The 13634-nt window shown below is 39.4% G+C and overlaps 1 protein-coding gene across 1 annotated transcript; it reads left to right on the top strand.

The window, feature by feature from the left end:
- Positions 1-923: 923 nt before the first annotated feature.
- EPUS_09197 (uncharacterized protein) lies at positions 924-4847 on the top strand (the record flags this gene model as incomplete). The annotated part of the gene is made up of 7 exons (XM_007803393.1): positions 924-979; positions 1082-1376; positions 1596-1883; positions 1938-2181; positions 2239-2368; positions 2420-3381; positions 3430-4847. The coding sequence occupies 7 exons, from the start codon at positions 924-926 to the stop codon at positions 4845-4847; spliced, it is 3393 nt and encodes a 1130-aa protein (XP_007801584.1).
- Positions 4848-13634: the final 8787 nt, after the last annotated feature.

Genomic DNA, 13634 nt, shown 5'->3' with positions numbered 1-13634 from the left:
AATTCTAAAGCGGCTTAGCGCTACTCTAATATATTATGTGTCCTCATTTTCTATGCCTTAGCAAAGGAAATCCCTATTAGGTAGCTACTAAAAAATCTATAACTAATTATAAATAATTTCTTAGAATTCCTAATTATTGTTTGCTACAAGCGCGAGACATATAGTACTAGTACTTGCAAAAGTTTACACTCTTAGGCTACTCTTCTCTCTTATTTGTCATTATAACTCTTGTCTTACCAGCCAAATCGATTTATTTTGGGCCCTCATCTCACCCTCTATAACTTTACTTCTTTACCTAATTCTTGATCACAATTCATTAAACATTGACTGTTTGTTATTTCAGAAAGCTGCGCTTGTGATCACTTAGCTGCTCACTAGATACAAGGGTACTAGTAGTCTAGATTCTTGAACAAAGAGAAGCCCCAAAGAGGCTTAGCGTGACCCTGGTCATATGTCCAAAGCAATGGGTGATATAGGAGTCCAAGGCAAGGGATAATGCGGGGTCACGCCCCCACTTTGTGTTGCACACTGAGCTGGCTACCTTCCATCTAAACCTTTTAATCCACTCGATTCTTTTCCCTTTTTGAAGCCTAGGTTATGTCTCTGACTGCTTCTTGTGAAACCACTCTCAATTATTGTGAATTGTGTAATACGGATTTACCGCATAAGGACGACTCTAATTGCTCCGGTGACGTGATTGGAAAACATACCATGGTAGCCTTGCGCCGTCATCGAACTTTAGATTTGACTAGGCAAGCGCTACATCTATTAAGTTCTCCTCAACCATGGTATGTACAGTTTGAAGCCTTCTAGTCCATATGAAGAGTCGGTCTAACACCTGGGCGACTTCGAACTAACTTGCTCATGGCGTCCGAGATTTCTCTAGATTAATGACTAGCCAAAGCTGACCGAGGACACAGGCTATGACCGATCGGAATTATCTTCGAAAGATTGTTAATAGGGAGAATGCGAATCTAGAGTAAGTCTAGTCGAAGGAAAATGGTTGCCTTCGCCTCGTTTATTTCGATGCTTTGCTTTTAGATACATTACAGCCATCTTAGGTTACTGACTAGCATATAAGTATTGTCGCAATCCATGGTTTAAATCCGATCAACAAGGCCTTCCATGCCGAGGCGACATGGACGGCCAATAACGGGAAAATGTGGCTGCAGGACTTCCTCCCCACCCGCTTACCTGATGCCAGGATCTTCCTCTTCGGCTACAACTCGAATGTTGCCATCGAGACCTCGACGGCCGGCGTCAACGAGCAGGCTGAGAATATGCTCAACCGGTTAAGCTTTGAGCGCAAGAATGTCCCTTCGCAAAGACCAATCATCTTCATTGCCCATAGCTTGGGAGGCATCATCGTCAAGAGGGTGAGCACGGGATACGTCCACTTCTCAATGAATATCACTTTCTATTTGTGAATATTAGACCTGCGTGGTCCATCCTTATTCTATCTCCATCCTAGCCTAGATTCCTGGATAGTAAAGAGTCAGGAATTGTTATGCCCAACAATATGGTCGAATTCAAGGCTGGAAGTCACAGTATTGTGTCAGAGTTGTTGATCGACCTGATCCTGACAGTTTTCGCAGGCGTTAGTCGAAGCCAAGCTCGATGATAAGTATCAAAGCGTCCGAGAAGCAACGTTTGGGCTTATTTTTTTCGCAACTCCTCATCGTGGAAGCGACCACGCCAAACTCGGAGATATCGCCGCGAAAGTTGCCAGAACAATACTGCGGAGCCCAGTCAACACATACATGGACAGCCTAAAGAAGAATTCATTGTTTTCAAAGAACCTTCAAGGCGAGTTCAGACACCAATACGAAGATTACTCAATCTTGAGTTTCTATGAAACACTACCTGTAGAGAGATTGGGCATAGTGCGTAGAGGTTGTAAGACATTCGTGACATGGAGCTGACCAGATACATAATAGGTTGTGGACAAAGAGTCAGCGACACTTGGTCTTTCAGGGCACCGAGAGACAGCAATCGCTGTTGAAGCTGACCATCAAACTATTTGCAAATTCAATGAGGCAGAATGTCCTGCTTATAGACAAGTTGAAGATAATATTGCTGATCTCGCCGAGCGGGCTGTGTGTATATCTCGAAAGCGGCTGCTCCAGAAAACTCTGCAGATTCCAGCAACTCAGATGGTCGTCGAGCTTCACAAGCGAACATGTAAGTGATACGAGAGTCAAAGTACAGGGAAAGACCAAGTACTTACACACTATCCAGTCTTTGTCCCCTATACTGAAAATGCTGATTTCGTGGGTCGAGAAAAGATTCTTCAACGTTTGATTGAGATCCTCAGCCCCCAGCACGGACGGCAACGACGAGCAGCCCTCTACGGACTAGGCGGTGTCGGGTAGGTGCCTTGCCTGGATGAAAGGTAATAGAATACAACTAACTGTAGTAGTAAAACCCAGATTGCCATCAAATATGCCTACTGGTGTCATGAAAATCAACCGAACACTTCTGTTTTTTGGATACACGCCAGTAACTTTGAACGCTTTCATCAATCCTTCATAGAGCTGGCTGAAGGATCGAACATCCCTGGAGCAGACTCTCCAAAGGCAGACGTCTTCGAAATCGTACGAAGCTGGCTTAGCCAGAAAGAAAGCGGCGACTGGCTAATGGTTATTGATAATGCTGACGATTTCGGTATGTTTTTCGATCCTCTGGAGGAGCATGCGCGAAGATCTCTTGCCGGTAAGCTTGTAGACTACATCCCCGATTGCCCACACGGTGCGATCCTTCTAACCACAAGGGACAAGAAAGTGGGCATCCAAATGCTGAAAAGCATACGGTGTCTGATCCAGACCCCAAGAATGGGAATTTCTGAATCTACAGACTTTGTGCAGAAGATTCTCGCAGGTGAAGAATACAAAAATGAGGAAGAAATTAAACTGTTGACAAGTACTCTGGAACACCTACCTCTAGCTCTCGCCCAAGCCGCAGCCTTCATTTTGGAAAACTCCATCAGCGTGCAGATCTATTTGCAGCGATATGGAGACAGCAAGGCCAATGCTGTCGATCTTCTCGGTTACAGCGCTGATGTTCCGGTAGCAGATGCAGACGCTCGGAACGCAGTCACAACAACATGGATGATGTCTTTCGCGCAGATTCGAGAGCGAAGTCCCATGGCAGCTGATATCCTGTCGCTTATGGCTTTCTTGGATCGACACTGTGTCCCAGAATCTCTTATCAGAAGACAAAAGACGCCCTTCTCAGATCTAGAATTTGAGAAGGCGTGTGGAGTTCTAAAAGCTTTTTCTCTGATCGACGAGAGACCCTTGAACATTCATGGCGAGATGCATCGAGCTTTCGCGATTCATCGCATGGTCCAACTGGTTACTCAACAGTGGCTTGAACTTCATGGTAAGTCTAGCCAATGGGCTGAAAATGCCCTAATTGCAGTTTCGCTAGTCTTTCCGCCAGAAGAGCACGAGGACTGGAAAAAGTGTGAGGCATTAATGCCCCATGTTCAAGTGGTGCTTGATAGTAAGGTAGAATCACAATTGGGGTCTCTCTCAAGAGCAGCCCTCTTGCACAACGCCTCCTCATATTTTCGAGTAAAAGGCTATCACAGGCGGGCCGAACAGGTGGGTGTTGAAGCCGTGGCAGCCAGGAAACAGTCACTTGGTCTTGACCATCCCGCAACATTGGCAAGCCACACTAATCTGTCGAGAATCCTTCTCGAGCAAGGCCGACTTGAGGAAGCAAGCCAGCTGCATATAGCAGCAATGGAGGCTGCTGAGAAAACAGTTCAAGAGGATAATCAAGACATGCTTCGCGCAAGAGCTCACTTAGCAGCTCTCCACGGTACTCAGGGCCGACACGAGGAGGCCCATCAACTACAAACGCGCGTGGTGGAGAATAGCAAGAAGTCAATAGGCAACGAGCACCCCGACACGCTACTGGTCATGCGTGACTTGGCCGTTACCTACACGAATCTGCAGCTGTACGGCGAAGCAGAAACACTCCATAAACAAGTTTTGGATATCAGAAAAAAGGTGCTAGGCTCGGCCCATCCAGATACGCTGATCAGCATGATCGATCTCGCCGAAACCTACAAGCTTCAAGACCCAGTCAACAAAGCATCTCAGGCGGAGAATCTCGAACTGGAAGTTGTCGAGAGCCGAAAGAAGATCTTGGGGGATGAACATCCGGTCACACTGCAGGCGATGGAAAACCTTGCCATGACATACGAATGGCAATATCGGTATAGTGAAGCCGATATCCTACGTGAAGCGATCAAGGAAATCAGCCAGAGAGGCTGCGAACAGACGGATAACCATGCAATGTCTGCACTACGGACCAGGAGTCCCCAAATTCTGACCTACAAGCATACGCAGCAGCAAAGTCGGCCGCCAAGATATAGGAGTTGCCCGATGAGGAGCGAGTCTTGCGACGGTGTGCTTTTATGCGATACCGCGGCGGAGAGTGGCAGGAATGTTGATATACAGGGGATGAGCAGTATAGTTGGTCTGAGAAGGTCTCCCATCGTCACCACAAGTCCCAATGATGGTGGTGTCGGTGTTGGGGTTGTTTCTCCTGGCATACATAAAGAGCTAGGTGAAGAGGGAGCTGTTCCTGGCTCGGTGCTTGGCTCACGTCTCACCCTGTCCCCCTTATCATCATCATCATCACCATCAACCTCGTTTTTCAGGGCTATGACGTCGCCCGTAGATGACGAACAATCGAGAAATCGAATTCCGGCCCCAAGGCTTCGTCGTCGCTTGTTCAGTTGGCAGGCCCCGTCCAATGAACGTGAGGGTGAAGCAGTTGCCAGCGGTGGTGATGGAGTATGGAGGAGGAGATGGAGCATGGGTAAAAAGATATAGGACAGATCGATGGCAGGTGAGTTGCTACTGGAGGGATGACGTCTCTGCTGGTCTCATGTCTATCAACACCCAAAGCAGCAACAGCAAAAAGATGATTATTGATCTTGAGATTCCGATGGCTTCGTCGCTACAAATTGTGAATTAAAGGCATCGCTTGGTCGAACGCTTCACTCGATTTAATACTTAGTGAATGATATTAACGAGGCACAGATTCACTGGTGCCTAAAATAACGGTCGAACTGCGGGCTAGTTGCAAATCGTCCTCGCTCTTTCTTCTATATAGAGATTTCCACTCGAATTTTTAGCAAATATGAACGTCACACTGGCAATCGAACATACAAGATAATACCCATTGCAAAAGTGTTGCAATTCCTTGGCGCATGCTGGGGAGCTGCTGCTGCTTGGGCTGTTCATACTGAATTTATGGATAACAATCAGAATGATAAAAAATCTATACTATTTAGTAGTTATAAATCTATTAATTATAACTGAGCTTCTTTTTCTATTTTACAAGTCTAATTCTTACAGAAGATGTATATAAAAGTGTTTTACTAAGTAGTAATTCGTTATTAGAATGTTAGGATGCGACCTTAGCCTAGTACCAAGGGAGACCTTTAGTACGGATCGGAACTGATCTACAGTTACGCCGAAAAGTATCCGACCAAAACCACGTTTTTTCTACACACGCGTTTTTCTACTCCTTTTGCTAACAACAACCATGAATCAACACAGGGCTTTGGCGCCTCTAGAAATTAACAGAAGCTATAGCAAGGAGTTATCTCCATACTAACGGGGTCAAATTTCAGCGTACAAAGCTCAAGGGCTGACAAATCAGCAAATAAGTGAGAACTTGTATTACAGCAAAACTACTGTTTTTGATAATCTTATACAAAATCCATTACGCCATAACAGCAAAAGCTTGCCTTGAAAAGGACGACCCCCTGCCTTAAATTGCGTTCAAAAACGCAATATTCTATATATTATATAAACTAATCTAAAGATTACCTATCACACATTAGCCTTTAAACTTAGAATAAAGGTTTCTTAATTTATTCTTTATTAAATACTTAAAAATAAGGGTATTACTAATTAGATTAGTAAAAAGAGACCTTTATTAACTCCTTAATTAGCTGCTAAACGCCTAGCTTAGTATTTAAAATAAAAAGATTAGATATAAAATAAATAAAGCAAGATAATATTTAGTAATAAATATTTGCTATAAAGAGGCTCTAAAGCATATTAGAATTAAGTCTTTTATATACTATAATAATATTAGAAGAAAGATATAATTAATCCTTATAAGAAAGATAAAGACATTAGTATTATAATATAGGGTGCTATTTATAAAGAAGATTATTTAGATATTATTCTTTTAGAGTGTAATCCTGATTCAGAGAAATCTAGATATACTACTAACTTATATCTAACTATTCTTTATAAGCAGATCCCTTAGATTTAAAAGCCAGGTCGCAAATTTATGCAGGATAACGCCTAAATTTATACTGCTAAAAAGATTATTAATTAGTTTAAAGAAAAGGGAATAGAAGTAATAGAATGGCCAGCCTATAGTCCTAATCTCAACCTAATTAAACACCTTTAGGCGTAACTTAAGCAATAGATTAATAAGCATTACTCAGAGCTAATTAATATAGGCAAATTAGAACAAGACTATTAACGTTTGTTTAGCGCTATTCATGATATATAGGACTTAATTAGTAAAGAAGTTATACGCAATTTAATTAAGAGCATAGATACTCGCAGTAATACAGTGATATTAGTAAAGGGTTGGTATACCAGATACTAATATCTGACTTTCTATTCAGGAAAATTGGTTAGCTTTATTCCCTAGGTATTAGCATACAGTTTAAGCTATTTTTTAGCAAAATCCGTAAATTCTGAGAGTTGCTATAGTAATTTGTATGAAGGAAGTGAGAAACGTTAGTGGGGTGCGAAAGTGGGGTTGGTCGGATACTTTTAAACTAGTACTGTAGTAACTCCCGATCCTAGTAACTTCTGATCTTGCAATTACGGATCCGAGGCCGAGAGAGTCTCTCGGCTTGGAGATATAAGCTGGCCCGAAGCTTAGCGCCTGCAATGGCTCGAAACTAGAACAAGTCAAACGCCAGCGGGTAAGGCCTATATATGCGTAGGCTACGCTATAGGCCACAGAGCATTTATAGTTCCTAATCTGGCCTCCTGCTATATAGTGAAGTTTAGGCTTCCCTAATTAAGTAAGGCAAACCTCTTTATTCGTAATCTGTCTAGATAGCTTATATACTTTAATAAGCGCCTTATAGCAGGAGTTTGCTTACTGCTGCAAGTTAGTTATAGGCGTTGCCTCCTGAGTATGTGGTTAGCATGTGTATTTCTTGTGCTATAGTAGAGGAAATGCATTATCTATTACACTACCCCCTCCTTTAAAAAAAAACGATTACTCTTAATTAAGAGCATAAGAAAGCAAGTCTACTTTTATCCTAACGTTGCCAAGTCTAGCAATTCCTTATTTAATTAGTCTGATATTTGACTGTATATATATAGCTAAATCTGTCACGTAATATCCCTATTAGATTTTCTGTACTTAGCTTTAAATTAATTAATTAGGCACCTCTTTTGCTAGGTGCCTTTCAAAATAGTCCTTAAGCAGGTCTTCAGAGCCCTTAAAGTTTGAGATAAGGTAATAGGTCAGGTTCTCTGGCCAGCCTACCCATCTTGCTTGTACCTTTCATGCTTTGCCCACTCTCTTGACGTCGACTATATCTTCGACCTCCCACGCCTCCTCTTCTTCTGTCTCTACTAGCAGAGGCTGTGGGTACTCCTGCCCTAGCAGAGGGTTAGCAGGGTCCTTGGTCAGCAGTGATGCATGGAACACATTGTGAATCCTTATCGACAAGGGCAGTTCTAAACGAAAACTCTGCCTAAGCCTCTTCACAACAAGGAATGGCCCAATCCATTTCGAATCAAGTTTCTTGCAAGGTCTTGTTGTACTAATGTTCTTTGTTGATAGCCAGACCTTATCTCCTTCTTCGAAATCGATTTCCTGGCAATGCTTATTCGCCTGCTCTTGTTGCCATAACTACGCAGTCTTCAGATACTCTTGTGCTTATTTCTAACCCTTTTTTATTAGCTTTGCTAGGTTCTTAGCCTTCTTTAAGACTATATGTTTCCTTACTGTCTTTACAGACTTAGGCTTATTAAAGCTTATCCTTAATTAATATCTATATATAATTATAAATAGTAATAGCTATATAGACTTAAATATTGTTATATTTATAGCAAATTTAGCGCTTAAGAAAAGATTATTTTAATTATCTTATACAAAATCTATATAAGCTCTTAGGTATTATTTTATCTCTATATTAGAGACTTTTGTCTAACTATTTATTTATAAATAATAAACTATAAATAGCTTTGCTTTAACTCCTAAGATTTAGTATTATTATTTCTATACTTTACTAGTAAACTATAGCCCTTAGTCAGATATAATTATTTATAAAAGCCTATAAAGCTTCTATATATTTCTATATAATATTTTGGCTATTTCCTCTGAAGTTATGCCCTTCTCTATAATTATATAAGAGATATAGTAGCGTTCCTTACTTAACTAATTAATAATTATTAGAATAGTGTTATAGCCTTCTAATATTAGTAATTCTATAACAAAATCTATTAAGATATTCTGCTAAAGGTGCTTAGGAATCAGAAGAGATTATAACAGGCCTATAAAGAGCTAATACACAGATTTAGTCCTCTTATAAATATAATAATTCTATAAAAATCTCTTAACTAATATATATTTATTTAAGATATAGTACTTACTATTTGTAATGACCTTTCTTATCTTTATATAGCCTAAGTGCCTAGTCTTCTTGCTTTTATAGATCTCTTAAATCACGTCTATTACTATTATTACTAGTACTGCTAGTTTTTCTTTATACTATAGTACTCCTTCCTTATCTTTATAATTTTAAATATTATACTTAAATATTTTCTTCTTTAGGTTCTCTATTCATTTCTCTATCCTAATTATGTTAAAAGTCTTGTCAACTTAATTCTTTTTCTCTACCCTCTTCTAGAGCGGCAAATCTTCCTCCTCTAGCGACGCCTATACTACCGAGATCTCTAGGTCGTCTTTCACCTCCTTAGATAGCATATCTAATTACAGAAGAGTCTAATACAGATTAGGATCCTCTTTTGCTCTTAGGATCTCAGTTTCCCTTTAAGTTAATATGTTAGCTTTTCTGTTAGCAGCTCCTAAGTAATATCTGATCTTAAAGTTATATTAAGATAACAACTCTGCCTAGCATGCTTGCTAATGTGTTAGCTTCTTTATTAATATGAAATACTCTAGAGCCTTATAATCTATAAGTATTTAAACAGGATTCTCTCTTAGCAAGTATAGCTCTAGTAATTATTCCTTAAAATAATAAATAATAGCTAGTAGTTCCTTATTATAAATTACGTAATTACGCTTTACTAGTGCTATACTTGTTAAGAAGAATGCTATAGGATAGAGTTCTTTATCCTCCCCTTATTACAAGAGCACTCTATTAACTATATAGTCGCTTATATTATACTCTATAACTGTCTTCTTCTCAGGGTCGAAATAAGTAAGGACTAGCTCCTTTAAAACAAGGTCCTTTAGGGCTTAAAACGCCTTAGTACAGCGGTCATCCTAGGTGCGCCCCGCATCCTTCTTTAACAGGTTATTCAGCAGTCTTGCTACCTTGCTGAATCCTAAGCAGAATCGTTGATAGAAGTTAATAAACCCCAGGAATCTCTATACTATGTAGACATCTCCTGAGTTGGGTTTCTCTCACTCCTGAATAACTCATACGCGCTCTGGATCTATCTGAATGCCCTTTAGAGTCACGATTAATCCGAGATACTTTACTAACTATGTATAGAACTCGCTTTTCTTGATGTCAGCCTAAATATTACTTTTGCAGAGAATCTGTAAGACCTCTTGTACATGTTACTTGTGTTCTTCTCTTAATTAGCTAAAGTATTATTAATCTTTCTCTCCTTTTCCTAATATTAATGTTAACTAGAAATAGAGCCTTGAAATTACTCTTTGCCACTATAATAGGGATCTCTATAGCTTCTTTACTAGTTATGCTGCTAGGCCTGCTTATAATGTCTTAGTAATAAGTAGCCTTTTTCCTGATTGCTCTCTTATGTCTAAGGGCATCCTTTATATAGTATCCTATTTTCTTGTAATAGTAGCACCTTACTGTAGACATATTTTGCGAAAGTTGTAGCTTAAGCACTAGCTTTTCCTCCTTTACTGTTGGTTCGCTAGCGGATTATTAGATGTTAGGAACTAAAGGCTTTACTAGTGTGCTAGCGCTAGCTCTAATTTATTTAAGGCAATATGTCAACTATTTATATCAGTGTATATCAGGTCTGTAATCATCTCCTGAATTAATATATATCTGCAGAGAATAATTACTTGCTTCAGATCATCTTAAACATTAATATATATCTGCAGAGAATAATTACTTGCTTCAGATCATCTTAAACCTTGTCTTAAAGGTCCATGATCTGATCCTTTTCTTAGACCTCTGCTTTGCAAGAAAGCTGTTAGAAATCCCTTAAGAATGTAGCAAGGTCCTGCTGCCTTTGCTGTAAGTAGTAATACTCCTTACAAGCAGTCTCCTGTCAAAATAGAGAATTAAATCAAGTTAAAAGATCTGCAAATATATCTGAAATCTAGGCCCTCTTGAAGTCCTCAAAATATAACCTAAGCAATTCCTAAGCGTCGCCGTCTGTGCGTGATTGTACATAGGCGACCTTGGATAGCTCTGTCAGAAAGAGCGCTGCGTTAACTATGAACTTCATCTTCATGGCTGATAACCAAGAGCGAAACTTCTGAGGAGGTCCATCCTTAAAAATCTCCAGGTGGGGCAGCTTCTCTGTCTTCGTACTAAGTACTGTCGAGGGGCTCGGAGTCGGAGCCAACAAGGCCTGCCTTTGAGGCAGCAACTCTCGTTCCGTTGGAGTCCCTGATAGAGATTCTACTCGAATTTACGGCTTTGGAGTTGCTGTAATCTTGTCACAGAGATTCTAGATAATCTCTTCTTTGTTACAGAGTCGATCCTTTAGAGCCTCAAGCTCTATGCTAGTGCTTCTGTCAAGGTCTTAGTATCTTTCTTCTTAAGTTTCCTTCTTTTAAAGGGCTTCTTAATGCTCCGCCTCCTTCTTCAGACGAAGGGCTTTCTCTTCCTTGTAGGCAGCTGCTAATGTCAGTATAAACGCCGCTGCGTGTGTCTGATTCTCGTTGACTAGTGCTATAAAGGCTGGAAGAGCTAATAGGTCATCCGTCGCTCTCTCTGCATGCTTAATTAATGCGTGCAGGGCGTCTTGATCTGTAGGCGGGGCTTCGTCTAGGCTCCGCCTCCGGTTGCTTAAGAAAGAATAGCGAACTTCGCCACTCTCCCTTCTCTCTGTTTAATTACGAACCATCTTAACTTAATAGTTCTTAAACCTTCGTACGGTACAGGGTGTTTGTATCGAACAGGCCTTACGTTACTCCTAAAGCAACGACTTTCTCACATAGTAAAATAACCCTAGATAGGTTCTCTAATGGCTGTGCTATAGATAAGAGAGTTTTGTATCGTTTCTCAGGATAGCAATTGTCGCCTGCTTCTAACGTAACACGTGACAATTGTAATAGCTCGAAACTAGAACAAGTTAATAGTCCATAGATTGCTAAAACGAAAGCTGGAGAATCTATCTACAATGTGGCTATACACAGATTCATATACTCCAACGCCAGCAGGTGAGGCCTGTGTGTGCGTGGGCCACGCTATAGGCTACAGAGCATTCATAGTTCCTAATCTGGCCTCCTGCTGTATAGTGAAGTTTAGGCTTCCCTAATCGGGTAAGGCGAACCTCTCTATTTGTAATCCGTCCGGATAGCTCACACGCTTTGACAAGCGTCTTACAGCAGGAGTTTGCTTGCTACCGCGAGTTAGTCATAGGTGTTGCCTCCTGAGTATGTGGCTGGCACGTATATTTCCTGTGTTATAGCAGAAGAAATGTATTATCTATTATACTACCCCTCCCTCTAAAAAAAAATTGATTACTCTTAATTAAGAGTATAAGAAAGCAAGTCTATTTTTATCCTAATATTACTAAGCCTAGCAATTCCTTATTTAGTTAATCTAATATTTAATTATATATATATAGCTAAATCTATTATATAATATTCTTATTAAATTTTCTGTACTTAGCCTTAAATTAATTAATTAGGCACCTCTTTCGCTAGGTGCCTTTCAAAATAGTTCCTAAGCAAGTCTTTAGAGCCCTTAAAGTTTAAGATAAGGTAATAGGTCAGGTCCTTTGGCTAGCCTACCTATCTTGCTTATACCTTTCATGCTTTGCCTACTCTCTTGACGTCGACTATATCTTTAACCTCTTACGTCTCCTCTTCTTCTATCTCTACTAGTAGAGGCTGTAGGTACTCCTGCTCTGGCAAAGGGTTAGCAGAGTCCTTAGTCAGCAGTAATGTATAGAACATGTTGTAAATCCTTATTAATAAAGGTAGTTCTAAATAAAAACTCTGCCCAAGCCTCTTTATAATAGGGAATGGCCTAATCTATTTCGAATCAAGTTTCTTACAAGGTCTTGTTATACTAATATTCTTTATTAATAGCCAGACCTTATCTCCTTCTTTAAAATTGATTTCCTAGCAATACTTATTTGCCTACTCTTATTATTATAACTACGTAGTCTTCAGATACTTCTGTATTTACTTCTAATCCTTTTCTATTAGCTTTACTAGGTTCTTAGCCTTCCTTTAGTAGTTAAAGAATTATTAGACAAAGATAATATAATTAATTCTAATTAATTTTTCTATATTATATAGTTGTAATTAAACATAAAAGTTGAGAGATTATATAAAAAGTGGCGAGGTAATAGAAGTAGTAAAGTAATAGTTAATCACGTTAATTATAATATAATAATATAATAAATTCTTAATCTTAAGAAGCTAGAATTCTCTTACTATCTAGGCTATTTATATATACTAAGAAATATTAATCTAACGTACTATAAAGATATATAATGTCTCTTAAAGTACTCTTTATAATTAAATAAAAAGACGTACCCTAAAGGCTAGTAGTAATAGTAATAAATTCTATTAACCTAATCTAGACTAAAAAGCCTATATAAGTCTACTTATTAATCTTCTCTTACTATTTATATAATCCTCTCTTTTTCCTTTTTCTCCTTCATCTTCCTTCTGCTTCTTCTATTCTGTCCTCTTCCTCTACTCTGTCCTCTTCCTCTACTCTGTCCTCTTCCTTTACTCTGTCCTCTTCCTCTTCTTGATTTCTGCTTAGCCCTTATAGACGTTGTTCTGCGTCTTGGTTAATAGCCCTTCTGAACTAGTCCAGGATCTTTATATACTAGATTATCCTGATAGCTGCCTTTAACCCCTTTTAAAGATCAGGATTTCCTTAATGTCAGTTATATAAAGAAGATATATAAGCTCTTCTCTCTTTGTAAACTACTTAAGGCAGTTTAGTAGAACATGTTCTGCTATTATACTTTCTTCTCTTACGTAATTATAGTTTAGACTTAAGATATTAGAAACTTTTATTTTATATAAAAAGATATTGTTAAGCAGTAAGAAGAAACGGCTCTGTTCTCTCTAAGAAACTGCGCAAGGCGCAGAAATAAGTACAAATTTGCCGTGAGGCGCAGCGAAATTAGCAGCAAAATTGCGGCTGAAATTGACTAATCAAAAGCAAGAAAAACGCAGGGATAACACGCATGAAATGCGGC

This window comes from Endocarpon pusillum (assembly GCF_000464535.1).
Source record: "Endocarpon pusillum Z07020 unplaced genomic scaffold scaffold2227, whole genome shotgun sequence".
Lineage (NCBI taxonomy): Eukaryota > Fungi > Ascomycota > Eurotiomycetes > Verrucariales > Verrucariaceae > Endocarpon > Endocarpon pusillum.
Note: the sequence above shows the minus strand (reverse complement) of the source record. Positions and strands in the feature narration are given on the sequence as shown.